Consider the following 13056-nt stretch of genomic DNA (forward strand, 5'->3'; position numbering starts at 1 on the left):
CGCCCTCCTGTGGCAGGGTGGGGTGCGTGTGCAGGTGGGGACGTGTGGGGGCTGAGGGCAAAGACCGACATGGCAGGAGTGGGGCCACTGTTCCTCGGCTGGTGGCAGGTACCTGGAGGTTCCCTTGGTGGGGTGGGGACACTGGGGACGATGGGGACGGGCACCGGGAACTGCACCTCCCATTCAGGTGCCCTGAGCCTGAAACTTCTCTGCAGGAGTAAAGCCTTCCACACACGGACAGGCTGCTGCCCTCTCCTCGAAGCCCCAGCGGCCCCCAGGCCCGTTGTGAGCGAGGGAAGAGGGACCCCACTCCAGCCCTGGTGGGAGTGGACTCAGGACCACATCGAGGCCCAGCAGGAGGGTCCTGGAGTGACCCACGCTCGGCCCAGGTGGTGTGTGTGGCCCCGAGCCCTTCGCACCCCCGTCCTGCCAGCCTTCTGGTCAGCAGTCTCTCCCGACCTCCACGGCAACCACTGACCCAGGCCCTGTCTCCCTGGACCTGCCAAGTGGACATTTCAGGTGGAATCCTACACCACGTGGCCTCTGTTCTGCCTCCTCGCTGGGCACGGCCATCCCGGCCTGGGCACCTGGGGCCTGCGTTGGCGGTTTCTTTGCAGGGACCACCGAGCTCTGTCGTGTGGATGGTCAGGTGGGCTGTGCCCGGCCTGGGGACGCGCTGTGGCTGCTCCTCCTCCCGGGCTGCTCCGGGCACCTGTGGGCGAGCGCGATCCTCCTGAGTCAAGGAGTGGGATTCCTGGCTGCGGGCGCGGCACTCACGGGCCAGCAGGTTACGGTGAAGACCCCGGAGAGCACGTGGGGACTCGGCTGGCCTAGGGCAGCTGCTGCAGATGCGGAGTGGCCAGGCTGGTGCCCAGGACCTCTGAGGCCACTCTGTGCAGACGCTGGGGAAGCCTGGACGTCACCAAGGGGGCTGCTGGCCCGGACATCGAGGATGTGTCCCCAGTCATGCCCTCTGCCTCGGCTGCCAGCTGACCCACAGGTCTGCACCGGTCAGAGGCTGTGAGGTCACCCATACTGGGGGCCACCTGCAGGTCAGCGTCCCTGCCCTGGGCAGCTGTTTCCCCACAGCTGCTTCCCTGCAGGCTGCCCTGGGCCAGCTGCCACCCGGGCCCAGGCCGAGGCCTGTGGGGCCACCCTGAGGAAGCAGGGCGCCGGGAGAGGGTGCGAGGCTGTCCCAGCAGCACAGAGAGGAGCGGCCCCCGCGTCCTGAGTGCAGACTCGGGGCTCTGCAGCCTCTGGACGACCACACAGAGGGCCGCAGCGTCTCCACCGACCACTCCGCCCCGGTCCCGCCCTTCAGTTGAAGAGATGCTGCTCCGCGTGGACACGGTGCCCCAGGTGACTGCCCTCAGAGCTCAGGGAGATGCATGGGGGGACAGCACCTGGGGGCCTGTGGCCAGCTAGGCCCCAGCTGATGGCACTGCCCTCCCTGGGAGGATCGCGGTAAGTCCTGCTGGTGGGGGAGGTGCTGGCTTGGGGTCGAGGGTTCCAGCCCGAGGGCCCTGGGCCACCCAGCCATCAGGTGTCTTCCCACAACTCGGCAGGGGGTGCTTCATTAGACCCGAGCCTGGCCGGCCACCACTGCGGCATCGGGGGCAGGAGAAGGCCAGCAGGGCCCTGGAACATGGAGCTGCAATACCAACACCCCCAGGGAGCGCGTGCCAGCGGACAGTCCTGGGTGGCCGTGGCTCGCCCGCTGTCCCCAAGTCTGGGTCGGGCCTTTCTGTTCGCTGTGCTTACCGACTGCTTCTGTATTATTTAAAAAGTGACTTTTTTTGTTTTGTTTTAGCTAAAAGTGACACAAGCTTATCAAGAAGGATTTGGCCACACAGAGATTCAGGATATGGGGGGAGACGTTCGCAACGCCTGAGTTCCAGGAGGTAAGGGGACTCTCTGCATCATCAGGAAAGGGCAGCTGTCCGGCCCAGAAGGGGCAAAGGATGTGGGCAGGCAACGGAAGGAAAATGGCCAGATGTGCCCAAGCACACTCGAATGGGGGTAGCAGGGGTCCGCTGCCCTTGACGTCAAACTGCAAAGCTCCCTGCAGCCATGGGCCACAGGCCCTCCAGGAGGCGCTGGACAGCGGCCCTGGGCCCAGCAGGCAGCACTGACCATCACCGCAGCCAAGCCTCAGCAGCCTCCCAGCTCAGGTGGTAGGAACGGGGTCAGCCTCTCACCAGCCGCTCTGCGCTCCGGCTGGGAAGGGGATGGCGCCCTCTGCCGCCCGGCCGCAACACAGCGCTTCCACAGGGCCTGGCCTCCATGCGGGTCCCCAGGGGGACACTCGGATCCAGGTAACTTCAGGAGGAAGTAAACTCGTGACTGTCTTTGAGAGAGAGGAAGAGACACAGACGCTGAATGTGAGGGGCAGACGGTGTGAGGACCGGCTCCCGGGGATCCAGGGCAGTCACTTTCTAGGTCAGGACCTTTCAATACGCTGACCTGAGGGCATGGCAGGCCTGGCTCTCCTGAGAAGGGTCAGCACTGCGTCAGCCCCCCGGAGTAGTCCCCAGAGGAGGACAGGCTGCAGCCCACTGACCCGACCAGTGTTGTCTGAACAAGAAGAAGGCCCCGGGGCATTGTGTTGGGGAAATAATGCAGGAAACGGGTCTGGAGCCCTCGGCCCTCACGCACGCTGCAGGCGAAGCCAGAACCCCCCAGGGTCCGAGGGGCTGAGTGGGGCAGGACAGAGCCAGGACCCCAGCAAGCAGGGGCTCAGCACCAGAGCCCCCCACAGCAGCCACATTCCATGCAGGACGAAGGGGAAGTCCCAGGGCCTCTGCTCCCAGCCACGGCCGCAGAGCAGCACCACCCGCACGTCCCCGAGCGACTCTCCCTGTGGTGCCCCTCACTTCAGGTGCACTTCAATGGCAGTGCCCGGCTTGCCTTCTAGACGGGAAGCCCTCTGCCCAGCGCAGCCTCCTGGACCTGATCATCCCCGGGAAGAGAGGCGGGTACTGGCTCTGCGGACCACCGGGCCAGACCGTGTGCACACGGGGACGGGTTCCACTCCAGTTGTCGGGTGGCAACTCTCCTGTGTCCATCCTGACAGGTCGAGGACAGCAAGTCCCTCACAAGAAGCCACCGGCTTTGTCCCCACCTCGCTATCATAGGCAGGTGACTCCCACATGCAGAGCCCCTGGCCCCGGGGCCATGCGGGTGGGCCCTGAGCAAGCCCCCCGCTGGCACCCAGAGTTTGACTGCAGCCTGCCCGTCTGGCTCTCGGGCGCTTGCCGCTTACTTACTGGCCTTTGGTGGACTCTGGGGTTGCAGTTGGCCCCTGGGGTGTCTGCAAGCCCTTTCTGACATCACGCATGAAGTCCGTGCTCTTACGAACCTCTTCCTGGCAAAGTGTGGAGAGCGCCTCCGCTCTGCTGTCCCGTCCACGCCGTGGCCTCCCTTGCGTGTCTACTCCTGCAGTGGTCCGTGCACGTTGGCAGTGGCCCCCCATGCTGTCCCTCCCTGCCTTCCACGTCTCAGACTGCACAGCCTGACCAGTCCTCACCTCTTTCCACAAACCCAGCACTGGGCTGCTTGCTCCATGGGGTGATGGAGGCAGGAGGAGGAGAGGACAGGGCAGGACGGGCTCAGTGAAGCTAGAGACTGGCCCAGGGCCTGGCCTGGCCCTCAGCCTTCCCTGAGCTACTCTGGACAGGGGCTGGCTGGACGGCACTGAGGGGAGGCCGGCATAGCTCCAGGTCCCGGCCACGCCCGAGTGCCTTCCCCCAGAGGGGGCTCGTGCTTCTGCAGAGCGGCTTCGCGGCCCAGCTCTGCGTCTGCAGCCCGAGCCAGAGTGCCCAGGCCTGGCCACTGGCCACGAGGCTGGGGTGGAGCAGTGGCTGGGGAGCGGGGATCTTCTGCTTGTTTTTCTGGGAATCTTTTTCAGCTTTTCCTTATTTCCCCCTCTGTTCTGTTAGGGGAGGGCAGGACGTCCGGTCACTCTGCTGTCTTTGATGTTGCTTTTGCAAGCCCAGCAGCAGGCTGGACCTTGGGCTCTGAAGAACACATCTGGCTGGGGACAGTCTGAATGTGCCGGGAAGGGGTGGTTAGACCTTCAGAGCCAGGTCGAAAAGGACAGCAGCACAAGCCCCAGCAGTGGGAGGGACGCTCCCCGAGCCGCATCCCTGGGCCTGAAGACAACGAGGCCGGCAGGGAGGGGACTTGGTCCCGAGAGTGGCAAGACCCCGCGACTCCCTTCCTCTGCAGCTAGCAGATGAGCCCTGCCCCGCGAGTCCTTCAGATGAGGAGTGGGTGTGTGGTGGACAGCTCCCCTACAGAGGCCCCAGGTCCTAGTGCTGAGCCAGTCACTCCTAGCCTGGCGGTCAGACTGAGAGGTCCATGGGGAGGCCAAGGCTGGGCATGCCAGCCGCTGATGTTTTTGTCTCACAGTCATAACTATGGGTCATTCAGAAACCAGAGAAGAGAGGTGACCCAGAATTGGGGACATTTGTTCTATGTCCACCGCCCAGCTGTGGGGGACTTCCTTGTTCCTGGGACTGTAACTGTCCCCAGAGCATTCATAAATGTCCACAAAAGCAGAGTTTGCTGAGACCACTGGTCGGTGCAGGGTCGAGTGCCTGGCTGGACGCCTCCCTGTGAGCATCAGCGTCTGGCAGTGGCCACACAGAAAGGCCTCTCAGGATAACCCCAAAGAAAAACAAACCACAGTCCAGCAGGAAGCCCAGGTCTCCAGGAAACAGGATCAACTCAGAGTGCCCAAGGGGAGCCTGCAGCAGGGACTCAGGACTGTCCCCTGGTGGCCCTGGGGCACTGGGCCCTGCAGCCTCTGCCCCTGCCCCACGTAGAGGTGGCCCTGAAGCTTGGCCTCAGCAGTGGAAGGCCATGCTGACCTCATCCCCAGGGAGTTCCCGCCACCCCGTGAGGGAGGCACCTGTGGCCCCCTGTGCGCCCCCTTTCTGAGTGCTCCTCGCAGAGCCAGGGCTGCGGCCTCAGGAGCTGGACCGCCAGAGGGCGTGGCTGGCCGTGCAGACACTGCCCGCCCCTCAGCCGATGCAGGCAGCACCTGTGGCTCTGCAAACCCCGGGCTGCCGGGTCCTGGCAGGAAGGCCAGAGTGGGGGGTCACATCAGCCCCGCTGGCCGCTGGGGAGAAGGCGGGAGGGGTGCTGCCGGCTGTGGGGGGTGGCCTCCTCGCAGGGGCCGCTGTGCAGTCACCTGCAGCCCCACGTCAGATGCACAGGTGGGCCTTCCAGGGCCCCTCAGGGCCTCCAGGGCCAGGGGCGGCAAGGCCTTGGGAGGAGCTGCCCTGAGAGGACGCACCCGGGGGAGGCAGTGGAGGCCCCGTGTGGAAGGACCCATCGGGCCAAGCTCCTCGCAGCAGTCATGGCAGCCCACAGGGCCTGAGCCGGGCCATGGCGCTGAGGCCCTGAAGGATGGACCACGGCCACACTGGCTCGCGCTGTGCATCTGCACAAAGCTCCTGCAGGCAGGGAGGGGACCAAGAGCGCAAGCCACGGCTGGGCCACACAGCCCAGGTTTGAATCCCAGACATGGGCTCCCCCGCTGTGTGTCTGGGGCGTCCTGCACAGCTCCTCTGAACCTCAGGCTGTCGGGAGGGAGAGACAGCGAAGACCCCTGGATGGGGGGCTAGCTCCCCGCCCCATGGGGATGGGCTAGCAGGGTGTGGTGTGACTGTCGTGAGGCCCGGGGTGCAGAGGAAATGCCTGTGGAAGCGAGGCTCTGTGCGGGCGCCTCCCTGGCTCCTCCTGGCTCCTCCGGGGCCTGGTGAGGGAGGCTGTCTGGGGCTGCCTGCCCACTCACGTCCCCCTGGGGCTGCGGCTGCAGGGACGCGCAGCCTGGAACCAGGCCCAATGTCCTCTGGCACTAGGCGGCAGAGACTGCGTCAGGAGGGTTGGCACCCAGGCCAGCCCTGCACCAGGGACCCTCAGCTCCCTGCCCAGCAAGCTGAACCCACGCTGGCAATGGTTCTGCAGGCCCTGGGTGCCCAGCCCGCATGTCCTGCTGGGTCCCTGTAGCACCTCCGGGGGCCTGGCTGGAGGGCCTCCTGCAGGAGAGCTACCCCGGCAGCATGGGCTGCCCCCCAGGGCTCCCTGCCTGGTTCAGCAGACCCTCCCAGAGAGTGCTGGTAAGGTGGGAAGGATCACCTGCCTTCACCCCAGAGGAGCCAGGCGAGCTTCGAGGGGCCTGCAGGACGGTAGTAAGGGGACAGGACAGTTCACGTTAGCTGGGTTGCAGGTGCCCAGAGCTCGGCCAGGCACGCATGGGTGTCCAGCAAGGGAGTTGTGGATGGCCTCACCCAGCCTGCCAGGACCCGGAGAGCCCGGGGCAGGGAGGGGCACTGGTCAGCCTGCCTGGACAACTGGGCTGTCACCTGCCTTCACACGGGGACTTGCCTTAGGACTGTGGGGGTCAAGCCCCTCTGGGCCTCCCGGGCCACAGAAGCAGATTCCTTTAACAAATACGTCTTCTCCGGGCGGTGTCTGGAGACCCTGCTGTAGCAGGACTGCAGGACTCCAGACCCGCTGGTCCAGCCCCTCGAACCTGCCTTCCCGTGTCCCCCAAGGGAGGAAGTCACAGCGTCACCCCCTCCTTGGCTTACTTGTACCCCGCAGCGGCAAGCTCAGGGCGGGTCCTGACATCAGGGGACAGGCTTTGGAAGGCTCTGCTTGTCCCCTGGCAGCACAGGGTGCCCATTCCAGACACGGCTCCCTCCAGTCCAGCAAAGCAGCTGTCCAAGCAGAGAGCACCTGTCCTCTGCCACATCTCCCTGGGGGTCCGCTGCACAGGGCAGGGGTCCTGGCCAAGCCCCATGTCCCACCACACTGTGCCTCGGGGCATGGCCTGCAGCTGCAGGCCCCCGGCCCCTCAGGGGGTAACCAAGTGCACACACTGGCTAAGCCAGGTGCTCTGCGGCCTCTGTCCTCCCACCCTGCCGCACGCCTGTCTGTCCACGTGTGTTGTCCCCTACTATGTGTGGGGGGGTCCCCACTCCCAGGTCTTCCTCCAGTGGTTGTTTCAGCGTCTTCCTGCTGACCGGCTGGCCGGGGCCTCTGGCACCTTCTCCTCCGCCCATCTCTCCTCCAGGAGGTTACAGCCTCCCCCAAGCAGCCCTGCCGCCCCCAGGAAGGCCCCCTCCAAGCCTGGACTTCCAGGGGGACTCGGCCGCCCCTTCCTGAAAACCCCGACCCTGGAAGTCCCCAGGAAAAGGCCAGCTCTGAAAGGAAGAGTGACTGAGCAAAGGTGGCAGAGGTGCGTGAGGAGGTCAGGTGACCCTGCATGGGCGGCACCCTGCCCAGGGACTGCTGGTCAGGCCCCTTCCAAGGCCTCCCTGGGCCCCTCGGCACCCCGTGAGCTGTGCTGGGCCTTGGGGTGTCCATGTGGGAGATGAGCTGAGCAGGGCTGGGCGCGTGAGCCTGTCTGGAGGGACATCAGGACCCAGGAGACGGAGCCACCGTGCCGTCTGCACTCTCTGTCCCTCGCCAGCCCCCTGAGTTATGGCAAGCAGGGTGCGTGGTCAGGAAGGGGCGTTCGGACCAGGGCGCCAGCACCATGGGCCAGGTCCCACAGCGGGAACCACCTCGCCAGGGGAGAAAGAAAAGGCTGCTCTACGTTAAGAGGCACGTCTGGGGTCTTTACAGCCACTTCAGACGACCTAGAAATGGCCGTTCATATCTGTCCTCGCTGGGAAGAGCTGGCCTGGGCCAGTCCAAGGCTGGCCATGTCTTCACTATGCTGGCTGACCACCAATGTCAGGGACACATCCTGCAAAACAGTCCCATGAAGGACACTCAGCACCTGTCACGGGACCACCAGAGCCCAGTGACACCAGAGCCCAGGACCCTGTCCTCAGCCCGGCCTAGCTGCCAGGGTATCAGAGTGTCTGCAGGACCAGCTGGTCAGCTCCTTCGGGGGCAGAGCCCCACCTGTCTAAGGGGCTCGCGGGAACCAGGTCTCAGGGTGGGGCACACAGAGAAGTCTGAATCACCGGTCCACCCAGGAGTGGCCACCGCATCTGACCGCGGCTCTGCACGGGCCTGGCTGTGAGGACTGCTGGGCCTTGGGACAAGGGTCCAGTGCAGAAGTCGGGGGCAGGGTGAGGGGAACTGACAGACTCTGAGCTGGGACGTGGGGAGGGGACGGCCACAGTGGACAAGGCTGTGGGTCTGGACGTCCTGTCTGTGTACGCTGCTCCTGGCGAGGTGGCCTGGGCTGCAACCTGAGCAGGAAGCACTGCAGCCGGGAGGGCAGAGGAGGGCAGGGCCAGCTGCCAGGAGAGGGACAGGCAGGCCAGCCACCAGAAGGGACCCATGCACAGCTCGGGTGGGCACCCCTGGAACACGCCAGGCCAACGCAGGAGAGCCGCTCACTGGCTCCCACGGACACTGCCGAAGCCCACTGCCATCGCCACTCACGAGCAGCAGGAAGGCCAGCGGCCTCTGCCACACAGGTGAGGGCATCTACAACAGCACATGCCGCGTGGCCACGTGTCCCTTGGCTGCCCACGGGCAGGTCCGGGGTACAGCCCCGCACCTGGAGATGTCCTCCTGGCCTCGCCTTCGCCTGCAACAGCAAGACTGAGATGGCTCAGTGTCCACGTCATGACCAAAGGCTGACGCTGAACACTGGCCTTCAGGGGACCGTGGACCCACTGGGGCCAGCGCACTCCTTACAGTCCCTCAGAAGGGTGGACACTGGGCACCCATCACTTCCTCCCACCGCAGGACAGGGGTCGAAACGCCACCACCTTCCCCCTGCTTCCCATGAGGGTGCGGCTCAGCAGCTAAGAGCAGGAGGAGGCGCCTGGTCTCATGCACTCCCTGGGGGCCAGGGAAGCAGAGCCCCAGGCAGAGGACCCCGAGCTATCTGCTGCCGCCCGTGGTCGCCACCTTTCCTTAGTCCTACCCTCTGCAACCCCCTCAATGAGCTCTGAGCCCCTCCATCGACGAGACCTTGCAGGTCACTTCCATGGTTAACTCTGGATTCTCCCTGACCACCCAGCAGCAGCTGCACCAGCACACCCACCTGTGTCCATGCTCCCAACCACCAGCTCCTCAGCCCTCCCCTGGGGCTCACCGGGCCTCTCCAGCACCCCCCCTGGGCTGGTGGGCTCACCTGGCCTTCCCCAGCCGTCCCCTGGGCTGGTGCCCTGGGGCTCACCCGCCCTCCCAGTCCTCCCTGGGCTGGTGCCCTGGGGCCCACCCCCCACCTGGTCCTCTCCAGCTGTCCCTGGGCTGGTGCCCTGGGGCTCACCTGTCCCTCCCCAGCTGTCCCCTGGGCTGGTGCCCCGGGGCTCACGGCCCTCCCAGCCCTGACAGGCTGGCTCTGCTGGGTTCACCTGGTCCCATGGCTTTTAAGTCGTTCAGGGTCCTGACCCAATGCTGGGCTGGCCTGGGCCTCTCCTAGAATGCAGCGGCTCCTCTTGAGGATGATGATATCTGTGTGCGGAGAGCAGTGCTGGGGATGCCTGAGCTCTGGGGACACACGTCACCGGGTGAGCGTGCCAGAGGAAACATCTGGCAAGAACTGAAAGCCAGGGTGTGGAAGGGAACCCTCGCCCAGCCTCAGAGGGGACACGTCCACCGAGGACACTCCCCAGCGTGGCCAGCCCTGGATGCAGCCGGAGGTCAGGATTTCCACTTAGAAGACCCTCAGGTGTGAAACGGGAAGTGTTCTATCACAAAAAAGTTTAGTTAAGATTTTCAAAACCATTAAGAAAACGGTGCATGCCAAGGAGCACTTTACCCAAGACGGGACGTGACTGTCCCAGGCCACAGGTGTCCCTCTCTCAACGGGCTTTCCTTGGTGAAGTCCCACGTGGTGCGGGTGGTGTCTGCTGAGGCGCCTGCTGGCTTCTGGTCTGCATCTGCTGGGAGCGGGCCTTCAGTGCCCCGCTTCTTGTACACCCAGAGGGGACCCCTAAGCCACTCACCTGATTCTGACTGGCCAGGGCTGCTCCCACCGGCCTCCTTCAGCAGGCACAGATGCACAGGAGTGGCCGTGCTCTCCAGCCCTCCGCCAGGCTCCGCCCTGTAGACCTGCCCACGAGCCCGGGGTGTGCTTTCCTACAGCAGAGCAGCTGCCTGCCTGCGCCTCAGCTCCAATACGTCCAGCCAGCTAGAAGCTCAGGGATTCTGAGCCCATTAGCAGCCAGGAGCTTGTACAGAATGGACAGTACAAGGGCATCTCCTGTTTGGCTGCGGAGCCCCAAGCTCGGGTGGTGCACCTGGTACCCAAGTCTGCTCCTGCCACAGTGCCTGTCAGGTCCAGGCAGCCATCCCCACAGCTGGACGCTGAGTGGGCAGCACATGGTACCCCGCCCTGGGGCCAGGGCACTGGAGTCCTGCTCTTCGAGGTGGACAAAAGGAACCGTGTGTTACGTCCTCTAAGCAGCTCCATGTTCTTAACCATCTGGTTCCACAATGTAACAGAGACCAGGAAGGGACTCGGGGAGACACAGAGCCACCGTGCCCACACACGCAGCTTCATGCCGGCCGCGGCCCCCGCGCTGGGTGACGCCTGCCTCCTTCCTCGGCTTCAGAGCACGAGATCCCCCAGGGAAGGGAGGCCTGAAACATGTGCCCGCCTCAGCCTGGGCTGTGTCTAAGGGCTGTAAGTGTTTTGTGAAAACAGCCCCTGTGCCCTGCCGAAGTGAGGGGTTGGGGCATCCGCGGCCACCTCTTCAGGGCTTCCCAGTGGAGAGGAGACTGGACTGTTTGACGGCCTTCCTCTGCCCGACATGCGCACCAAACACCAGAAGACCGAGCAGATGGGCTTCCTCAGCACTGCGAGCTGCACACGCCTCACTGCAGCCGGGGACAGCACAGGTCAACGCACATGCCTGTGGCCTCCTGCAGGCCAGGTCCACTCCGCTCCTGTGCAGGGCTGACCACACGCAGCCCTCCTGGCTCTGAGGCACTGCCACCCACCACCCAGGCCCAGCGCAAGCACTGGCAACACCAAGAAGGTACAGCCCGTCTCCCTTTCCCTCCTCACCTGAAGGGGCTCTCAAGGTGCTCAGACCAAGACACACTCCAGGCCTGGCCCAATGCCTGGCCACTCTCTCGTCTAATGATCAAAACAGTGGCCACTTAAATCTGGACCCCAGCACAAAAGCCACCAGTAAACTTTTCAACCTTAAGGAGTGTAAGACGACAGTGGGAGGAGGGAGGAAGGAGGGAGGGGGAGGGAGGAGGGAGGCAGGGAGGAGGGAGAAGGGCAGCATGCGTCCTCAGCGTGCTCTCCAGCAGGGAGGCCAACAGGACTTCCTGCATCAGGAAATGTCCTCTTCTGCCCAGTACTGAAGCACTGCAACTAAGGACTTACACTTTAAATGGCATTTGACTTTAACCAACTTAAAGGCACATCACACGGGTGACGGCTACTGGCAGGACCCAGCGGAGCTCAGGAGCCAAGCAGCAGAGTCACGCAGGAGTCACAGCTGGACGCCTGACCAGCTAGGCTGGGCGCTTCCGAGTGCCAGCAGAGGTGAGCAACGAGGTGACTCTCACTGCTCTCGTCACGGCCACCGACGCAGGGCGACCCAGCACCCTGTTCTCCGCTCCGGCTAGGCTCAAATCCCCTGCAGGGGAGCTGGGAAGCCAGCAGGAGGGTCTCCTCCTCCCTTTCACTTGCTCTGGCGCAGACTTAAACAAGGAGAACGGACCCTCAGAGACGCTGTCCCACCCCGGGGGACGCGCATGTGCGACAGACAGGCGTGTGCAGACGCGGAGGGGACTCCACAGCAACGGCTTTATTTCTTCAAGTCAGAGGAACAGTGCGCCACCGTGGTGACGGAGCTGGGCGGACACCACGCCTCGGCGACAGCTGGGCTTGACAGCAAATGCCGCTCCTCCCCAGTGACAATCACGGTGACTTCAGAACACAGCCAGAAGGCCCGAGGCTGGCAAGAGAAGTTGTTTCCCAAACTCCACAGGCCGCACTGGGTGGGCTGCATTTGCTGGGCCCTCCGCGCAGCTCACCACCATCTGCATCCCGCAGCTGCACAGCTCCGTGGAGTCCGTGAGAGGGACGGGACAGAGGCGTCCTCGTGCCGTGACAGCCTGGTGGGCGCCGCTCACTTCAGCCAGATCCACTTGTCGCCCACGTCGGCGTTGTACCCGGGGCGGTACCTGCGGCCCGGCAGCTGGGGAGGAAGAAGTGGCCGGTGTCAGAGTGCAGTGTGCGCCCTGGTGCCCGCACTCGCGCCCCTTCACTCGCCCAGCCACTCTGCCTGAGGGAGGAGCTGCGGGAGGCTGCCCCGCCTGCAGGCCTACCACCCTAGGCGGGGACCTGGACAGACAGCACCCCCCACCCCCCGGGTTCCTACAGACACCAGGAGGGTGTCACTGGGGGAAATGCAGGAGGGGGCAGGGCCCGAGAACAGGCTTCCCCATCATGACCCGAACACCCACTGACAGCCAGCAACGGACCGGACCGTGGGCAGGAGGTCACTGCGGCTGGTGCTGCGCAGCCCCAGCCGCCACCCAACCTGTGAAAGGCCTGGTCTAGGTTGCTGCACCGCTGCCCAGATGCGTGACCGGCGTGGGTGTCAGCCTCTCCTGAGGAGGCTCGTCAGGCTCCCGGCCTCTCTGCCTCACGTGGGGGCGACAGAAGGAGCTCCCAAACCTGCATGGGGCCCCTGGTCTCTGGCGAGGGCCTCCTGCTCACAAGTAGAGCTCCGGGCGGTGGCGTCCATGCCGGAGCCGCTTGCCCAGGACTCGGGTCAGTGTCCCACCACCAGCCTCTCCGTGCACACAGGGCAGGAAGAGAGCCCCCAGGCCAATCCTAGTGTGTACACTGTCCCCCGAAGACCAGCTGCCCCAGAAGCCCCCAAACTGAAACTCCCATCCAAACAGGCTCAACGCTGCCATGCAAGCAGCCCCCCACCCACCAGAAACCCCAACGCTTGTCTCAGACCCAGAACGAGACCCCAACCAAGGCGAAAAGCAGGAGTGCCAGGTGATGGACAGGGGACCGGGACATGGAGGTGGCTGCCATGAAGCACTCGCATGCTTGGGTGCTGAGGGGAGGGCGGGCCTACTGAGAGCCCCCCCCCC

At 64.6% G+C, this 13056-nt stretch overlaps 1 protein-coding gene across 1 annotated transcript in view; it reads right to left on the bottom strand.

Moving 5' to 3' along the window:
- Nucleotides 1-11730: 11730 nt before the first annotated feature.
- The window catches only part of Ndufa10 (NADH:ubiquinone oxidoreductase subunit A10), a 37359-nt gene continuing 36033 nt past the window's right edge, over nt 11731-13056 (bottom strand). The window contains exon 10 of the mRNA XM_015481663.2: nt 11731-12143. Coding sequence (XP_015337149.1) covers nt 12075-12143 — 69 coding nt within the window. The 3' untranslated portion in view covers nt 11731-12074. The remainder of the gene's footprint in view (nt 12144-13056) is intronic.

Source organism: Marmota marmota, unplaced genomic scaffold (genome assembly GCF_001458135.2).
Source record: "Marmota marmota marmota unplaced genomic scaffold, marMar, whole genome shotgun sequence".
Taxonomy (NCBI): domain Eukaryota; kingdom Metazoa; phylum Chordata; class Mammalia; order Rodentia; family Sciuridae; genus Marmota; species Marmota marmota.